At 38.2% G+C, this 19823-nt stretch overlaps 1 protein-coding gene across 4 annotated transcripts in view; it reads right to left on the bottom strand.

Moving 5' to 3' along the window:
- The window catches only part of PTBP2 (polypyrimidine tract binding protein 2), a 78458-nt gene extending 59731 nt beyond the window's left edge, over window positions 1-18727 (bottom strand). For 2 of the 4 annotated variants that reach the window (XM_037500515.2, XM_037500516.2), the window contains exons 1-2: window positions 18608-18727; window positions 16933-16963 (exon numbers count right to left, since the gene is read on the bottom strand). In XM_037500515.2, the coding sequence (XP_037356412.1) occupies window positions 16933-16963; window positions 18608-18615 (39 nt within the window). In that variant the 5' untranslated portion in view covers window positions 18616-18727. The remainder of the gene's footprint in view (window positions 1-16932; window positions 16964-18607) is intronic. The other 2 variants (XM_037500517.2, XM_037500518.2) reach the window with 1 other exon arrangement.
- Between the last annotated feature and the right edge of the window lie 1096 nt (window positions 18728-19823).

Genomic DNA, 19823 nt, shown 5'->3' with positions numbered 1-19823 from the left:
AATGACAAATGAGCTTATATTTGTTTAAAAGTATGCTATTTCTAGCTAATGAAAGGGCCTTAAGCAATTAGCAACTCTGCACTCAAATTATTGTGGTGTCATGTTATTATGAGACTGCTTCCCACTCAAAAGGACTAAGACTTTTTAAAGAAATGACAAATTAAAGGTCTGGAGCAATAACTGCTATCTCAAGAAAGTAAGATTCAAAACTGTTATGAGTTTCCACTGACCCCAATTAAACAATTTGCTTTAAAAAGAATGATCATTTGGCCTCCCTGCTTGGCGCAAGGGGTTAAGTTTCAGCACTCTGAAGCCATGTGCAGCCACTGCAGCAAGAGTTCGATCCCTGGCCTGGGAGCTAACCCACATGGCACAGCAGACCTCTCCTGTCTCCCTGCTGTTCCCCTCAGCAGTGTATTTCAGTAAGTCTACCTATTCTGTTCCCTACTCTGTCTCTGGTGAATCCTCTCACCCCTCACACCTCTAGCCAACACCCCAGCTCTTGTATGCATAAATAAATAAATCTTTTTAAAAAATGATCATTGCCATCATTTTAGAAAATAAAATGCAAAAACCCTTGCCTTCACAATGACATTAAGAACAACAAAAACTCGCACTGATTACTATGGAGATTGTTAAGAGTACCAACTCATGAGGAAAAAAATTTTAAGATAAAATCTATCCTGCTTTTCCCAATAAAATGGGTAGTTCTGTATAATCAGATATTTTATGGAAAAAGCCACTATGTGAATGTAAGATGGAATACTCGATAGCGAATGCATCAAGTTGACAACATCTGAATCTAATGATGAATGTTTGCATCACCTAGAGAGATAATCACACATGATTCGAAAGGAATTACATGGAGTGCATCAACAAAATCTTCTTGCTAAACATGAAACTTCAATATGATCAAGTGTTTTACGACTACAAGTTTGTAGGAAATACAGAGAATACGTGAAACATAAGAAATTACAATATCAAGGTCTAATAGACAAATTCAATAAAGTAGAAAAATGTATAGGATAACCAATTTCCAAAGAAAAGGCAAGGAAAGGTAAATTGATTTATAGATTAAAAAAAGAAAACAATTAGATGTTAACTAAAAAGATAGGTTAAATTAGTGTTAGGTATAACACTGTTATCAATGACATATTTAAGAGTGTATCTGATGGAGATAAATATTAAAGTATTTGGGCATGATATGATCACTGAGTTATGCTTATCAATATATCTCAGAAAGGAAAAATAATTATTATACCACCCATAATACTTTCATATATCTTGAAATTTTTATAATGAATTTTAAAAATATGACAATTCAGGATACTGAACACAAATAAATGGAAAGATGTTCTGTGCTCACTGACTGGGGGGATTAATATTGTAAAAATGTTAAAAGCAATCAACAAATTCGATGCAACCCCAATCAAAATTCCAAGAGCATTTTTCACAAAAACAGAATAAGCCATCCTAAGATTTGTGGTTCCATACAAAAGAAGACCCTGAATAGCCAAATCAACCTTGAGAAAGAACAAAGATGGAGGCATCACATTTCCTGATTTCAAATAAGGGCAGACCTCATTTTATTGTACTTGCCGAAAGTGCATTTTTTAGAAGATGCTCCAGCAGAAGAAATGATTTTGTATGATTCACTGAAATCACAGATGATGTTTGCATTTTTTAGCAATAAAGTATTTTTAAAGTATGTGCATTTTTTAGATAAACTATTGCATACTTATTGGACTACAGTAAACTTTTATATACACTAGGAAACCAAAAAATACATGACTCACTTTATTGATTATTCACTTAATTGCCATGGTCTGGACCCAACCTGCAATATATCCAAGGTATGTGTGTGTATTATAAAGCTACCACATTCGAAACAGTATGGAATTGGCATAAAAATAAATATTATGTATCAACGGAACAAAATAGAAAGCCCAAAAATAAAACAATGCATACATGGACAATTATTGATAATTTGCAACAGAGAAAACAAGACTAGGAAAAGGTGTAAATTCTGGGTGGTAAATATGGATAGTGACAGGCAAAGGATGTAGACAAGACTCATGTCTTACGTCCTACATATAAATGAACTCAAAATGTAAGACCTAAAACTACAAAACTCCTAGTAAAAATTACAGGTTGCAGGCTCTTTGACATCAGCCTTGGCAATAGTTTTGTGGCTATGACTCCAAAAGCAAATACAACAAAAGCAAAAACAAGGGGCTATATGAAACTAGAAAGCTTATAAAAGGTATTCAACAAAATAAAAACACAACCTATGGAATGGGAGAAACTATCTGTAAATCATGTATCTGATAAGGAGTTAATCCCCAACAATTATAAAAACTTAAATTTTAAAAATGATTAGAAAATGGCAATCTAAATAGGTATCTTTCCAAAAACATATAAATAAATAGCCACAGGTACATGTAAAGGTGCTCAGTATCACTAATCATCAGGAAAAAGCAAATAAAAACTGCCATGAGCTATCACCTCACAACTATTAGAATGGCTATTATCAAAAAAGACAGGAACACACAAGTGTGGGCCAAGATGTGAGCAACAGGAACTCCTGCACACTACTAATGGGAATGTCAACTGGCAGAGCTGCTGGAGAAGAGAGTATGGAGGTCCTTAAAAAAATTTTAAGAAGAATTATTACATGATCCAATAGCCCCACTTCTAGATATTTATGTGAAGGAAAATCATGATCTCAAAAAGATGCTATGTTTACTGTAGCATTATTTATAATAGCCATGATAAGGAACCAAGCTAATTGTCAATCAGTAGCTGAGAAGGAAGTATGGTATATGTATATGTTACATACACATAATTGTATACATACATATATATGCTTAACATTGTTTGGTCATCAAAAAAAGAGGAAATAATCAACATGGATGGGCCTTGAGGACATTAGCTAAGAAAATTAAATCTGAAAGAGAAAAATACAGTGTGATCTCACTTACATGTATTAAAAAAAAAATTTCCTACATACAGAAAACAGATTGGTCAGTGCATGTCAGAAGCAGGGAGTGGGCAGAAAGTGTAAGTGGTCAAAAGGTACAAACACAATTATAAATGAATCCTATGGATATGCCTGAATATGGTGACTACAGTTAATAAAACTGTACTGTAGCCCCAATAATCCTCCACCACGTTCCACTGGGCTTCCCCCCACCCCCTCTTACCACGCCATGCCCTCCCCTTACGTTGCCTCGGTTTTGCAGTCAGATGTCAAGGGTTGTATTGGCTTGGTTTCGTTTGATTCTTTGTTTTTCTATATTCCACATATAAGTGATATTATCTGGTATTTGTTTCTCTCCTTCTGATTCATTTCACTTAGCAAATGGCCAAGAGTTTACCTTTTTTTAAAAGAGGTAGTATTCGTGTGTGTGCGCGCGTGCGCACACGCACTCCCAGAGCAGCATGGTGGGGGACTAACGGGGCAGTGGTGGTAGGCATGCTAAAAAAAATAGAGTTTTAAAACTATAACCCTCTAAACAAATATAATGATGCAAACCAACTTGACCTTAATGGAAAAGAGAATGCCAGCATGGGCAGTAAGAATCTTGCATTGGGGGCTTCCCTGGTGGCGCAGCAGTTGAGCGTTGGGTTGCGAAGCTGCCCGCAGCCTCTGCGGCACCGGTTCGATACCCGGCTGCTCCCCGGCCACCGGAGGAGGGTCCCACATGGCGCGCAGACTTCTCCTGCCGCCCGCTGCTCCCCTCAGCAGTGTACTTCGGTCCTTCTGCCTGCTCTGCTCCCCGCTCTGGCTCTGGTGAATTCTCTCACCCTCCCGTGCTTCTGACTGTACCCAGTGCATGTATAAACAAATGAACAAATAAATAAATAAAACATGCCTCTATTAAAAAAAAAAAAGTTTAAAAAAAAAAAAAAAAAAAAAGAATCTTGCATTGGATTTATGATGATGCACACATGAAAACTTTATAAACTTACAATGCAATGTTAATTCAGTAAGTAAAGTTTAAAGTTGGAGAAAAACAATACTGTACTGTATAGTTGAAAGTTGCTGAGATGGTAAATCTTACAAGTACTCATCACAATGGACATACTTTCTAACTGCATGTGGTGATGGGTGTTAACAGTCTGGTAACCACCTCACCATATATACATACATCAAATCATTGTGTTGTACACCTAACACCAAAGACAATGTTATCAATTACAACTTTTAAAAAAAACTCTAAAAAGTGAATGTTGCCAAAGGTTATCAGCTGATTTTCTGTAATATAGAATGTATTTTTAAAACAAGAAAATTGAGTTCAGCATCTAATTTAAAGTGAACAAAAAAGAGCAACAAAATAAATTAAGTGAGAAACAAAAAAATAAAGCTCAAAATGGAAAAAATACAAATGCTAATTCTTTAAAAAATGACCAGCAATGAGAATATAAAAATGTTCAACACTATTAATAAAAAAGGATACAATTTTCAAATACTATACAATTCTGAGAAATCTGAAACTCAGTAAAACAGTCAGTATTCTAGGAAAGAACTAATAAATGAATAAATCAGTAACTTTGGAAGAAAATTAGCCACTTGTCAAGAAGTGTCTTTTCTCACCCCTTACATACAAGCTGTATAGAACTCTTGTAACATGTAAGGGAAATGATGGGCAACACATTTATATTCATTAGTTTTGGTAAACTGATCTAGTTTTTCTCTTTGTCTAGAGTATAAAGCTTTCTCTAAGTTCACTTTTTTTACCAAAAGAAAATATCAGTGGGGAAATTCTTTAAAGAAACGTTAATAGTTCTCTACCTTTTTGTTCAAGCATTGGCACTTTATTGATAATGCAAATACAATGCCTCCCAAATACAAGTTTAGTGCAATTATAATCAAATCCCAAAACATGTCTTCACAGAACTCAGAAAATAACAAGAAAATTTTGAAGAACAAAGTTGTTAAATTCACTAAGACTCCAAGACTTACTGTGATGCTACAATAAATTAAGATGCTTTGGTACTGGTACAGGAATAGACAATGAAACAGATAGTCCAGAAACAGTTACATGTATATATATGGAAATTTGACAGCTGACACTGCAAATCAGTGAAGAATGATGATTGAGGTGGTTCTAAATTTGTTGTAAAGAAAAAATCATTGCCACTCTTACCAGACTACACAAAAATTAAATACTAGGGAGACTGAGGCCCTGAATATCAAGTCAAAATGTTTATTTTCAAAATAAAATCCACAAACTACATGTAAGATCTTAAAGATTTCTTAAAACTAAACAAGTGATTTTTTAAAATTTCCAACTTCTATTCATCAATGTAAAAACATAAGCCATAGACAGGATGCATGTGATTAACAAAGCTTTAGTATCTACAATAAATAAAAACTCCCAGGAATCAAAAAAAAAAAAAAAGATAAAAACTATGTTAAAAAGAAAATGGATAGACTATACAAACAGGCATTTATGGAGAACCCAAATTTATTATTTCAAATTAATTTATTTCAGTAAATTAAAATATAGAACACTCAAGGAATTAAAATTCAAACAAGATAACATTTTATGTACATTAGATTAACAGTTAAAAATTCAGCAATGCCAAAAAATATTCAACAATGCCAATTATCAGAGAGGATGTGCAGAAACAGGAATTTCTTACACTGCTAGTGAAGTATAAATTAGTAAAACCACATAGGAGAGCAAGATGCCCATACCCAATCAACTTGGAAACAAGACATGCCCTGTAGTCCAGCAAATCCACTACTTGGAAATGTGAATACTGACAACATTAAAATATACAAAAGAATGCTTAACGCATCAATTTGTAACAGGAAAAAAATAAGAAACAACTATTTGCCAACAGAATAATGGTGTATTCATATAATCACACGCTATTAGGCAATAAAAATGAATTAGAGCCACATACATGATGGCACGTACATACTTTAAACATGTAAGATAAAACCATAAACAATTTAAGATTAAAAAATATAAACAATACATATAATAAAAGTATGGAGAAATTACAGGGATGGTAATCCCAAATTCAAGATGATGTTAACTTGGGATGAAAGTGGGGAAAAATGTATGCAGGTGTCATGAACTAAATGTTTATAAACACTAAAAATTCTTATGTTGATGCTCTAATAACCAATATGATAGTATTTGGAATAAGTTCCTAGGGAAGTAATAAGGGTTAGATGAGGGCCAACTCCCTAACCTCAAAGTTCTACTTTTAAAGGTGCAAAAAATTCTCCATACTGCTTCTTTTTGAGCTTACTGAGCCTTCTTACTCTTTCATTTCCTGGCCTCTTTTGTATTATTACATTTTTAATTTCAGACACCTTCACCTCCTATTTTTCAGAATTTATTCTGTCTTTCTCTCTCTCACAATAAGCTATCCTATGTCTTCCATGCCATCACTCAAAATACTATTACCAATAATAATCTGAAAGTTTCTACACCCAACTACAAATTGACAGATATATGGAGAACACAAATACTAGATCAGAAAAAATTCAAGTAATGCAGACTGGACAAATCTACAATATCAACAATCAGTTTTGTTCAAAAATAAAATGCAATTTTAAAAAAAAAGCCACATAAATATAGGAGAAATTATAGATTAAAAGAAGTTGAAGAGGATACCAGCCTATCACATTTTAACTTTTATGAGACAACAGAAATGTTCAAATTCAGCATTTGGTAACATTAAGCAATTGTTAATTTTATTGGTGTCCTTGACATTATAGCTTTATTTCTTTAGAGAGTGCGACAGACCCTATCTTTTGAAGAGATATGCGCTATCTGAAATTTGTCTCAAAATAATACAAGGAAAAAAGTGAATATCCTAACTTCTAGCTAAGAATCACTTACTGATGGAACTGAGTGAGGAAATAATGGTTCATAATACTACTGTGGCTACTTTTCTCTCTATTCAAAAAAGCTCAGTTTTAAAATGAATCACTGCTTGCTCAAAAACACTGAATAATTTTCTGTAGTGCTTTATTATTTTTTTAAAAAATTATTTAAACACCTTAGCGCCTAAGAATGTCTAAAGCTAACTTAAGAAAACTGTAACAGCTTAGCAACACACAAATACCAAATAATAGATTAACACATTTAATAATTACAGAAACCAGTAATTCCAACCCATTGAGTTACATGTAACACCAAAACCAGAGACAACAGAATTAGCTTCTTTTACCTACGGAAACTTACAGATACATAGGATACTTATATTCCAAAAGGAAGTAGCCATTTCTTTTTTTTTTTTTTTTAAACATTTTTTTTATTTTTATTTTTTATAGAGGCATGTTTTTATTTATTTATTTATTTGTTTGTTTGTTTTGTTTATACATGCACTGGGTACAGTCAGAAGCACGGGAGGGTGAGAGAATTCACCAGAGCCAGAGCAGGGAGCAGAGCAGGCAGAAGGACTGAAGTACACTGCTGAGGGGAGCAGCGGGCGGCAGGAGAGGTCTGCGCGCCATGTGGGACCCTCCTCCGGTGGCCGGGGAGCAGCCGGGGATTGAACCGGCGGCGCAGAGGCCGCGGGCAGCTTCACAACCCAGCGCTGAACCGCTGCACCACCGGGGAGGCCCGGAAGTAGCCATTTCTTAACTTGCACTTCAGGCCTTCTAAAACCTATCTGACAACCTATCTTTCGTCTCATTCCCATACACAAATCCTTTCTCATAAAACCAAGTGATTCAGGTTACTTGTTCAATGGTTGCATATTTGTGCTAGTATATGGACAAAATTTTGGCCGTGTCATCCCTCAACATATACTGCACACCTCATTTCCCAAGTTATTTTTAAAGTGCAGGAAAAAACCCATGACTTTATGAAATCTCTCTGATCCTACCAACAAAGTCCCTCCTATTGTAATCAGATGGTATTTGGAGCAAACCCTGTACAATGATCTCTCCAACTAAAAAATGTTGTAGTAGAAATAACTCCTTTGAATCTCCAACAAAAACAATGTTGTGTAATAACAGTAGTATTTATATTTTTATTGATAAATAGCTCATGAGATTATGATCATATGCAAGCCAGAGAACCTTCAAGAATCATTAAATTTCAACTCAGTATGTTGTTGATGACGGAGGCACAATGAAACAAGTACAGTCTTTGTCCTCAGGTAATATATATTCCTGTTCACTGTCTTTGAAGCATGAGTCTCCTAACGTGCTGCTGTCGTTTGGCAGATATACTACAAATGTCTGTAAGCTGCAATTCTAAGTAGATCCTTTATTAATTGTTCAGTAATAAATGCTTCATTTAATTTACCATAAAAAATTACAAATTTTACCATAATTAAAAATTCTGGGGCCTCCCCTGGTGGTGCAGCAGTTCAGCGCTGGGCTGCAAAGCTGCCCGCAGCCTCTGCAGCGCCGGTTCCATCCCCGGCCACCAGCAAGGGCCCCACATGGCATGACAGACCTCTCCTGCCAACGCCCGCTGCTTCCCTCAGCAGCATATTCCATCAGTCTGCCTGTTCTATTCCCCGCTATGGCTCTGGCGAATTCTCTCACCTTCCCATGCTTCTGACTGTACCCAGTGCTTGTATAAATAAATAAATAAATCTTTAAAAAAAAAAAAAATTGCATCCAAAAACTTAAAATTGTCCATATTAAGTAAAATTTTATATTATTCTGTAATTATTTCATGCATTTTTGTGTTCCCAAGTAATACGCCCATTCTTTTTTCTTTTTAAAGATTTATTTATTTATGCATACAAGAACTGGGGTACAGGCCAGAGGTGTGGGGGGGAAGAGGATTCACCAGAGACAGAGTGGGGAACAGAACAGGCGGACTGACTGAAATACAATGCTGAGGGGAGTAGGGAGTCAGGAGAGGTCTGCTGCGCCATGTGGGTTGCTCCCTGGCTGCCTGGGGATCGAACTCATGCTACAGTGGCTGTGGACAGCTTCACAGTGCTGTGTCTTAACCCCTTGCGCCACCAGGGACGCCCTAAGCCCATTATTTCACAAAAATGTTATTGTGGCAAAATGGTTAAGACTACAGAAATGAAATCCCTGACATTACAAATTACAAAAAACAGTCCCTTTAAAGATATGCAACTAACCTCATATTAAAGATTCTCAAGTTGCCTTTTTTTTTTAAACAAGCAATCTTTTTTTTTTTTTTTAAAGAGGCATGTATTTTTATTTATTTATTTGTTTGTTTATTTGTATATGCACTGGGTAGAGTCAGAAGCGTGGGAGGGTGAGAGAATTCACCAGAGCCAGAGCAGGGAGCAGAGCAGGCAGGACAGAAGTACACTGCTGAGGGGAGCAGCGGGCGGCAGGAGAGGTCTGCGCGCCATGTGGGACCCTCCTCCAGTGGCTGGGGAGCAGCCGGGGATCGAACCGGCGCCGCAGAGGCCGCGGGCAGCTTCGCAACCCAGCGCTCAACCACTGCGCCACCGGGGAGGCCCCAAGTTGCCTTTCTTATTTTACAGTATAACTGAGCTAACAACAACAACAAAAAAAAGTGGGGGGAATCTAAATAACTACAGCAAATTCATACAGGCACTGAAGAATGAGACTTGAAAATTAAATCTGGCTATAGTATATGCAGTATAAATCATTATTCACTGAGGACCCAGCAATTTGTGGTAAATCCCTTTCATGCATAATCATGTTTAATATTCAAAACTATTATAATCCCAAACTCAAAAGATGAAGAAACTGAGAACAAAAAAAAAAAATTTGAGTATCAAATAAAAAAAATAAAATTATATTACTTAAAAATGCAAATATGTACATCCTCAAACTATTCAAAGTCAAAAAAAAAAAATTTAAAACCTGCCGAAAAAACAAGGTACCAAATGACACATAAAATCATTTTCTTTTTATACAAAGAGTTGTAACAAACAAGATAGAAATCATCAAAATAGGTCACACATACAAAGAGGTAGTCGACAGGAAAAGAAATATAAAGTGGTATTTTTAAAATCTCACACATTTAAAATTAATTGCAAAACCCATTTTTCAGTCTTAAATTAGCTAATAGTCTACATTTTATAAGATGTGAAAAAACAGGCACTCATACACAGTGGTGGAAAACAAATTAATTTCATAAACTTTTTAGTACTATTTCTTTTAGTACATTAACTTTCAATATTTTCATGCTTTTTAATAACAAATTAGAATCAAACCAAATGTCCGTCAATGTAGGAAGTAAACTGTGTGGCCTGTGAAGCAACTACACTGTAGTGGATTCACACAATAAAGAATACAGTAGATCTACAGCTGCAGAGACCATACTATACAACCTTTTTTTTAGAGGAGTGGACATCTATTTTCAATCAAGATGGTGGAACACAGACAAATTTTGCACTGTTGAAATAACAAAATAATCACAAAATCATCAAACACTGGTTTTCAAAACCACTGGCCACAATGATGGTCAATAGTCCATTAGAGTACAAATGAGGTTAAGTCCATGATTGTCTCAGCATATTACTTTTAATAGTAAAGTCCAGGCCATGCATGGCACTGCTCGGTAGGAGATCAAGGCCTGGAGTCAAAAAAAAGCAAAGAATCCAAAAAGACCAAATTAACTAGAGCTTGTATGTCAGAGCACCACAGAATAGTGGCATCAATGTTACAGCAAATGGAGTTATTTTTCTTATTATTTAAATCTTTAACATAGATAACGGTTTAAACCCAGAAATATAATGTAAGATTACTAACATGTAGGAATAAAATTTAACAACACAAAAGCTAAGAGAAATGTTTTCTCCTCTTTGAATATATTCACAATGTGAAATACTCTTTGAGGAAAGACTGATGAGTTAAGAGTTGTATGCTATACAATCTAAAACAGTCACCATCATAACAAAGAGCTATAATTTATCAGCCAATAAAATAAAATGGAATTTAAAAAAGAAATCCAAAAGAGAGGGGAATAAAGAACACAAGCGGACACACAGAAAACAAACAGCAAAGCAGTAGTTCAAAATTGAACTTGTTAGTAATAACCGCCATGTGTACAGTTTCAACAACCAGAGTTTGAGATTAGATTTAAAAATCAAGTCCCAACTTTGTATGAGCTATAAAAAACACACTTTAAATCTAAATAAGAATAAGTTGAAAGTACAAGGAAAAAGGTATACCACGTAAACTCTTAAAAGGAAAGCTGAAATGGATGAATTAGTATTAGAAAAGGTGGATTAAAAGAGTCATTATTTCCAAAGGGTTAATGCATTAAGAAGAATCAGTATTCCTAAACATTTAAACATAAGTGACACAATAATATCAGGATGAACAGATCACTTGAAAAAAAACAATAAACATGACCGAACTAACATTTACAGTACAACCCCTCACAAAAGCAATATACATCACTGTAAGGTACACACAAAATTAATAGGATATATAATATTTAAACAATAAAACAAATCAACATATTTACAAAGATTCAACTCATAAAACATGGTCTCTAGTCAAAATGATATTTAGAAATAAATAGCAGAAAGATATATACAGAAAACGCCAAATACTTGGGAGTTTAATAACATATTGTAAATAATCGCAGTGTCAAAGAAATAAGAAGTATTGAATATATTCTGAACTGGATGAAAATAGGTATACATGTCAAAATTTGAGATACCATGAAAATATATAGTACTAAACCTATTTATTAGGAAAGGTATGTATCAGATGTGTATGTATGTATCAATGCTATCAGATTTGATGCTACAGAAGTAGAAAAGAGCAAACTGAATTTAAAATAGAAAATTAAAACAGCAAAAATCAATAAAAAGGCACCAAAAAATCCTCTATGAAAGCAAAAGCTCATTTCCTGGGAATATTAGTAAAATCAGTAAACTTCTAGTCAGAATGACAAAGGGAAAAAAAAAGATACAAATGATCAATACCAGGTATAAGAGATGACAGATTCTACAGATATCAAAATTATACAAAGGCAGTATTCATTAACAACTCCACGCAAATAAATTCAGCAAGTTGTACAAAATGGAGTAATTCTATGGAAGGCAAATTAGCAAAGTTCATGCAACTTAGTTAACCTGAATAGTCCTGTATTTAAATGAAGTGAACACACAGTTTAAAACTTTCCCACTTTAAAAAAAAGAGCCTCCCTGGTGGAGCAGGGATTAAGACACAACCTATGAAGCTGTCTGCAGCCTCTGCAGCCACTGCAGCACAAGTTCAATCCCGACCAGGGAGCTACCCACATGGCGCAGCAGACCTTTCCTGACTCACCCGCTGCTCCCCTCAGAAGTGTATTTCAGTCAAGCTGCCTGTTCTGCTCCCCACTCTGTCTCTGGTGAATCCTCTCACCCCCCTACCTCTGGCCTGTATCCTAGTTCTTCTACACAAAAATAAATATTCTTAAGAAAGACCCATATATTTTACTGTGAATTGCACCAAACATTTAAGAAAGAAATAATAGCAAAAAAGAACAGAAATAGCATCATCTAGGATGTTTAGCCTAATATTAGGAACAAAGTGAAGATGCCTGCTCTCATCACTTCTATGCACGCTGTACTAGTCTGTCACAGGAAAAAAAAATGGCATCCAGATAGGAAAAGAAGTAGTCTATATACAAAATATAGTGCTTTCTACAAAAAAGCTATTAAAGCTAGTGAGTTTGGCAAAGGTGCAGAATACAAAAGCAATATACAAAAAATAGTATATATTCCTATACACTACCAACTGGAAACTCAATTTTTTAAGTAACCTTTATAATAGCCCCATAAAACATGAAGCATAAATTTAATCAGAAAAATATAAAATGTACAATAAAAAATAAAAACACTGTGGAGAGAACAGAAATTATATTCACGAGTGAAAAAACTCAACATTATTAAAATGTCAATTTCCTTTAACTGCACTATAGATTCAAATGGATTCCAATAAAATTCCAACAAACTTTTTTTTGTAGAGACTTATATGAAAATATAAAGCAACAAACAAATTCGAAAAAGAACAAAGTTGGAGGGCCATAAGTACCTGATTTCAAGACTTAATATAAAGTTATATTAATTAAAACTGTGTTTTTGGCATCTAGAAAAGACAAAAATAGGTGAGTAAAGTAAATATAGTTCAAAAACAGGATTGTACATAGAGAAATAACTGACTTCTGACAAAGATACAAAGCCAATTCAATGGAGAAAAGGTTGGTTTTTTTCAACAGATGGTGCTAGAGAAAGTGGCTGTTCATTTCCAAAACCAAAAAGTGTTGATTCGTAATTCTGTACCATATTCAAAGAATTAACTCAAAATGGAACACAGAATTAAATCTAAAACCCAAACCGATAAAACCACTTTTAAAAGACAGAGCAAAGATGGCATACAAGGCACCAAAAGCATGACACATAAAAAGAAAAAAACTTGTAAACTTAAGTTCTTAAGGCTTAAAAACTGCTGCTCAAAGATAATGTTGAGAGAATAAAAAGTGGCAGAAAATATTTACAAACCATATATTTGATAAAGGAAACCACCCCACTTAAAAAGTAGGTGAAAGATTTAAATGTACTTCACCAAAGACTGGTGGCAAAAGTATCAGAAAATAATTCTACATCATAGACTTTAAATTAAAACTACAAGAGCACAACGTCATACCCACTAAAATGTCTGTTCACAAAGAGACAATAAGTAGTAGTAGAAAGGAGGGGGTCTCCCTGGTGGTTCAAGGGGTTAAATCTCAGCACTATGAAGCTAGCCACAGCCACTGAGGCCTGAGAGGCTCCCCAGGCAGGGAGCTAGCCCACATGGCACAGCAAACCTGTCCTGTCTTGCCCGCTGCTCCCTTCAGCAGTGCCTTTCAGTCAATTCGCCTGTTCTGCTCCCCATTCTGTCTCTGGTGAATCCTCCCACTCCCCCACCCCCCACATACACACCTCTGGCCTACACCCCAGTTCTTGCATAAATAAATCTTATTTTTAAAAAAGTATTAGAAAGGATGTGAAATCTCATACTCTATGGGTAGCAATATAAAATGGTACAACCACTTTAGAAAATAGCTTGCAATTTCCTTAAAAGTTAAAGTCATGCCATGAATTGGTGATGGGAATTTTGAGGGTACTACAATTGAAAGGTGAAAGCATGCATTGTACAAAACATAAGAACAGTGTACTATATAAATTTTTTTTTAAAAAAAGTTAAACCCATGCCTATATGATCAGCTAATTCAATCATGGATATATCCCTGAGAGATATATGTTCACACAAAAACTTGTGTAAGAATGTTCACTGCAGGCCTCTCTGGTGGCGCCGGGGTTAAGTCTCAGTGCTATCAAGCTCTCTGCAGCCACTGCAGCATGAGTTTGATCCCTGGAGCAGGGAGCTAACCCACAGGGCACAGCAGACCTTTCCTGTCTTGCCCGCTGCTCCCCTCAGCAGTGTATTTCAGTAGATCTGCCTGTTCTGCCTCCCCACTCTGTCTGTGGTGAATCCTCTCATTCCCCGTCCCTGACCTACACCCCAGCTCTTGTACGCATACATCTTTTAAAACAAATTATGTTCATTGCATCTTTATTTATAGTAGCCCAAAACTGAAAACAACCCAAATAGCCATAAGGAGTTGAATGGATAAACAAACTGTTGTATATCCATACCACATAATATTACTAAGCAGTAAGAAGGGACAAACTATTGCTACAACATGGCTGAATATCAAAATAATTATATGAGTGCAGTAAGACAAAAAAGGTAGAAGTCATATTATGGCCATGATTATATTTATTTAAAATTCTGAAAAACTGAAACTAATCTATAGTACAGAAAGCCGATCAGTGGACAAAGAAAAGTAGACCCAGGTCCACACCATTTTTGTAACCCCAGGGAGGGATTGCAAAAGGTTCAAAATAATACTTTTGGGGATGATGGATGTTCATTACCTTAATTGTGGTGATGGTTTTATAGATGCATAGACGTCAAGACATCAGTATAGCTTAAATTTACAATTTACTGCACTTTATCTCAATAAAACTGTTTTGTGTAAAGGTAAAATGTAAACCAGTAATACAATCGAAATCCTTTTGTGTAAATAAACAAGAATATTTATATGTGGCATAATATGTAATTAATAATTTCAGGGGAAAATACACCAGAATAATTTAACACCATTACCTTTGTCAAAGAAGACAGACTAGGAATTGGGCAGGAAAACTTTCCATTTTGAATTTTTTTAAACTAGGCACTTGTACTGCTATTATTAAAAATAGTTTTTTTTAAAAGGGTTAATTATTTATACTTAGGTCTGACACCAACGCAAAAATTCTCTATCACAATCATAGAAAATTATGTAACGACTTTTTTCAAATTTTTATATTAAATAACATGTCAAAAATGGTTAGCAATTTTTTATTATATATTCTAATTTTTCGTGCTCAAACTATTAATACAGAGAACTGGTATAAACAATAAACCTTATTTGTACATCCCATCCCATGTATCCTCATTACTCTCTGCCTACTCATTTTAGGTCTTGTCAGAGTTCCTTTTCTCCTTACCCAAAGATAGTGGACAACTCAGACTCATAACATACTTCACAAATAAATTAACTTCCAGATGCTACTGTTTGGATGGCAACTACAATATCAAATCTTGCACTGTTACACGATTCCTAATGTCAAATCCTACAACTACTCAACTTAACACCATTGTTAATTAAAAATAAGTATGTCCTGGGCCTCCCCTGGTGGGGCTGCGATGCTCCCCACAGCCTCTGCAGCGCTGGTTCAATCCCCGGACGGCCGCAGGCGAGGGTCCCACATGGCGCAAGAGACCTCTCCTGCCAACGCCCGATGCTCCCCTCAGCAGTATATTTCGTCAGTCTGCCTGTTCTGTTCCCCACTCTGGCTCTGGTGAATCCTCTCACCCTCCCGCGCTTCTGACTGTACCCAATGCTTGTATAAATAAATAAATCTTAAAAAAAAAAATGGACAAATATCTAGCTCACTACAGAGCAGAGTGCAGAAAATCAGCAAGAAAACATATCTCAAAATATTCTAGAAGATACCACAGCTACAGATGAAATTTTAAGAATTCCAAAAAATAGTCTGAATAATCAGCATCACTGGACTAAGCACATAAAGCCTCTCAAGACTACTCACATTTAACAGGAAGAAATACACTGCATCTGACAAGTACTTGAGTAGTAGGCTTGGAAGATGTGCCAGACTTGGAAAATTTAAAAGATGTAAGACAAAAACCAAGCCCTAGTAGGGGAGGTAGGCTCTCAAACAAAAATTGTAACACAGAATGACATTAAAGGACTCAAAGAAATCAAAGGCCTAAGCAAGCATTAGAAGGCTTAAAGGAGTAGTTTTCCTGACCAAAAAGTGAGGAGCCTAGTCTCTACCATGAGGCCTAACTTCCTTTAATAGAAAACCAGCTCTTAACTTGTGACTCCAATTTGAAGTTAATTGCCTAAACAAGTTTCTCCTCATTTTAAGGATCAGGATAGCAGACTTCTATTGTGGCTTAATATTGACAAAACTATTTGTCTTCACTGAACAAGAGTAACAACAAAAAAAAATCTTAGATTAATAAAATTTTATGATTTAGGTCAAGTCACTTATCTGTTCATTTAAAACATAATTTCGCCTCAAAAAATTGGGTTAGCATTTTATAGTCACAAGGAGCTCTGTCTGAAAGCACTTTTAATTCCTTGAACACCATTCACATTGCTCTTAAGATGTTATTCTGACAGACTGCAGTTCTAGAAAGCTCATGGTTGTCTATGTTGATTTTAAACTATATAATCCAACTTTCAGACTTAAATGAAACACCTTATCCATGGATTCTGTTATCTATATTATGGTTTCCAAAAGTTATCCCAACCATGTAGAGTGTTGTAAACCAATGTTAGCTCAATTTTAAAAAACTTAAGTGACAATTTGTATTTAATAGGAATAGATTCAACATTAACACTTTTTGCATTAGTTTCAAACTTTTCCTACCTTCACGCCAACTGCAACCTCAGTGACAATTCTGTAAAGAAAAAAAAAGTTTCAACCTGTTATTGTTTAACTCAACCTTTTTAGGGTAGTTTATCATTGAAACAAACGCCACTCATATAGATAGAAAACATGATGGCGACACTTTGTAATATTACCAACTTTGTGTTCTAGAAAGGACTTCCAAACATAAAAACAAGTCACTGAATTTATGGTATTTTAACACCACTTAAATAGCAAAAAAGAACCCAATCCCAAACACTATATGGTATTTCCACAAAGCTAGTACACGGAAATGAATAATTTCAAAGTTAATTCATTGGCCATCTTCATACAATCACGGAACAGGAATTTCTTAAGTTTTCCACCTATTTCCATGTTGATCTGGGGGAAATACTAAACTACTCTGCAGTTAGTTTCATCTGGAAAACACAGTCCCGAGTTACCCTCTAGGATGCTTTAAGTTTGTGATTCTGTTAACTTTTAAGGGATCTTTATGTACTAGCTTTCAGGAACGTGGAACTCCAAACACTTCAACTAATAATTTACTTCTGACTCTTCAAATACTTGTCACTGATTCTTCAAAAAAAAAAAAAGTACTTTTCAAATACTGTTTTTCTACCCCCTCAATGAGCTGAATACAGTTCTAGCTTCACCCCCCAGGAAACCTCCTTCCTAACAATAACTCATTGCTATTAAGTCTCTGCAGATGTGGGGTGTTAAGCACCCGAGAGCCCCACGTCCACATCACTGCCCAAGGCCCTGGCTCACTCAGCACACCGTCTCCACCTGGCTCTCAACTATGCAGCTCGGTGTCGGGGCTCCGCAGTTGTTTCCATTTGTCCAGAAACCGCTCCAAGTAGCGAAAGAGAGGGCCCTGGGCTGACTCCCTGGGTCTTCGTCCTGCCACGGCTGCTGGCCTCGGCCCATGTCTCTGCTGTCGGCCACAAACGCTCCGTTTTCTCGATGATTCAATGTCTGGGCCCTTTCGCCAAGCCCCGACTGTTCGTAGGCCCCACAAAAAGGCATTTTCCTGCCTCCCGCCCCCACTCCCAGACTCAAGTGAAAACAAAGGAGTATGACATCTGCCCTCCCCTCCTCCCGCCGCCGCACGCCTCCCCGAACCCCCCTTCCCCAGCGGCTCCCCCTTGCCCCCCCCCGAGCTCCCACCACCCCCATCTCCCCCCGTCAGGGCACGGCGAGCCGGCCGAGGTCGGGGAGGTCCGCGGTGGCGGGGTGCGCTCTCATCCCCCGCAGGACCCCGCACGCAGGCCTCTCTCCCGCCACCACACTCGCTCCCACGGGCGCCGCCACCACAGGGTTCGGGTCCCCGTTTACGGATCGAAATGGCTCCTCAGAGGGGGGCAGGGACGGGCGAGACGTTCTGGGGTGCCCACCCCATCCCCCGCCGCCGAGGAGTGCCCGCTGCCACTCTGGGGTTGAAGGCCCCGCCATCCCCCCCAAAGCCTCCCGAGCCTGCCCGCCCGCTTTCTGCCCGTTTTCTCGCCAGAGCCCGCCGGGGAAGGCAAAGGGAGGGGTGTGTGCGATGGGGCGGGGGTTGGGTAACGGCAGCCCAGCCCTGGGAGGGGCCGCCGGAGGGGTTCTGCCCGACCCGGAGCCCGGCCCGAGGAGGGTCCGACTCCCCTCACACACACCTCCTCGCGGCCCCGTTACTTACCCGTCCATTGCCGAACCGGACAAAGCTTCGCTCACAAGAACCGAGCCACGCAGCCAGCGAGACACACAAGCGGCGAGAAAATGGCGGCCAGGGCCCGACGGAAATTGCCGAAGGTGCGGGAGCGCACGGGGCAGCGCGCGGCAGCGGCGGCGGCGGAAAGAGCCGAGCGCGCCGGCGCCCGGGCGCGGGAAGCCAGCGGCGGGGCGCGGGGACGAGGGGGAGTGGGCGCCGCCGCCCTGGCCGCCTCCGCGCCGCTGCGCGCCCAGGGCCCTCCGCCCGCCTCTGCGCGTCCTGCGGACCCGGGCCTGCCGCGACGGAACTCGGCGTGCGGGTTCCTTTTGTGCGCGCCTCTAAGACGTCCCCGTTATCCTCCCCGGGCGGGGGGGGTGTGGGGGGGGAGACACCCCCAAATCGCTTCCTCAGGCGCGGTCCTGGACTGCAGGGGACTGTGCCCAGGTCGCCTCCCCTTGGAAAGTCCCGTTTTGACTTCCCTGGACCTGGGAGGACCAAGAAGAAAGTCTCCGCTAGCTTTTTCCTTCTGTGTCATCTTTTATTTGCAGACTCTTTGCAGCCTTTTAAAGAAACTTTCTACCCCACTGGAAAACACGACTTAGGAAAAACACTATACAGAGCTCGTGGGTTTCGGCAGACTGATTCAGGCTTCTGTTTCCAGACACTTGAAGTTCAGGCCAAGTGTGGAAAGATATTCTCACCTCAATTTGATGATTCCAGGCTCCCACAGGAAATATTCACACCCTGACACCCTGGGGGGGGAGGGGACACAGATTGAATGATGTGTTAAGGAATTGGGTCTAAAAATGCTACCAATAGTGAGAATCTAATATTTGGGAGGGTGAAAGGGGAATGGGAGGCTTTATTGGGTAGAGAAACAACCATTAAAATTGGCTACACAAGCTGAGTCCTTTTTCTGGATTAGTCTTACTGTCTCAATTTTATTTTTTTAAAAGATTTATTTTTTTTATTTATACAATAGCTGGGGTACAGGCCAGAAGCGCGGGAGGGTGAGAGGATTCACCAGAGACAGAGTGGGGAGCAGAATAGGCAGATGATGAAACACATTGCTGAGGGGAGCAGCGGGCGAGACAGGAGAGGTCTGCCGCGCCATGTGGGTATCTCCCTGGCCAGCTGAGAATTGAACCCATGCTGCAGAATCTGCAGATAGCTTTACAGCACCGCTCTCAACCTGCTGCACTAC

The sequence above is a fragment of the Talpa occidentalis genome, unplaced genomic scaffold (genome assembly GCF_014898055.3).
Source record: "Talpa occidentalis isolate TD23 unplaced genomic scaffold, MPIMG_talOcc4v2.1 talOcc4.9, whole genome shotgun sequence".
NCBI lineage: Eukaryota > Metazoa > Chordata > Mammalia > Eulipotyphla > Talpidae > Talpa > Talpa occidentalis.
The sequence above is the reverse complement of the archived record's forward strand: the minus strand, read 5'-3'. Positions and strand labels throughout refer to the sequence as shown.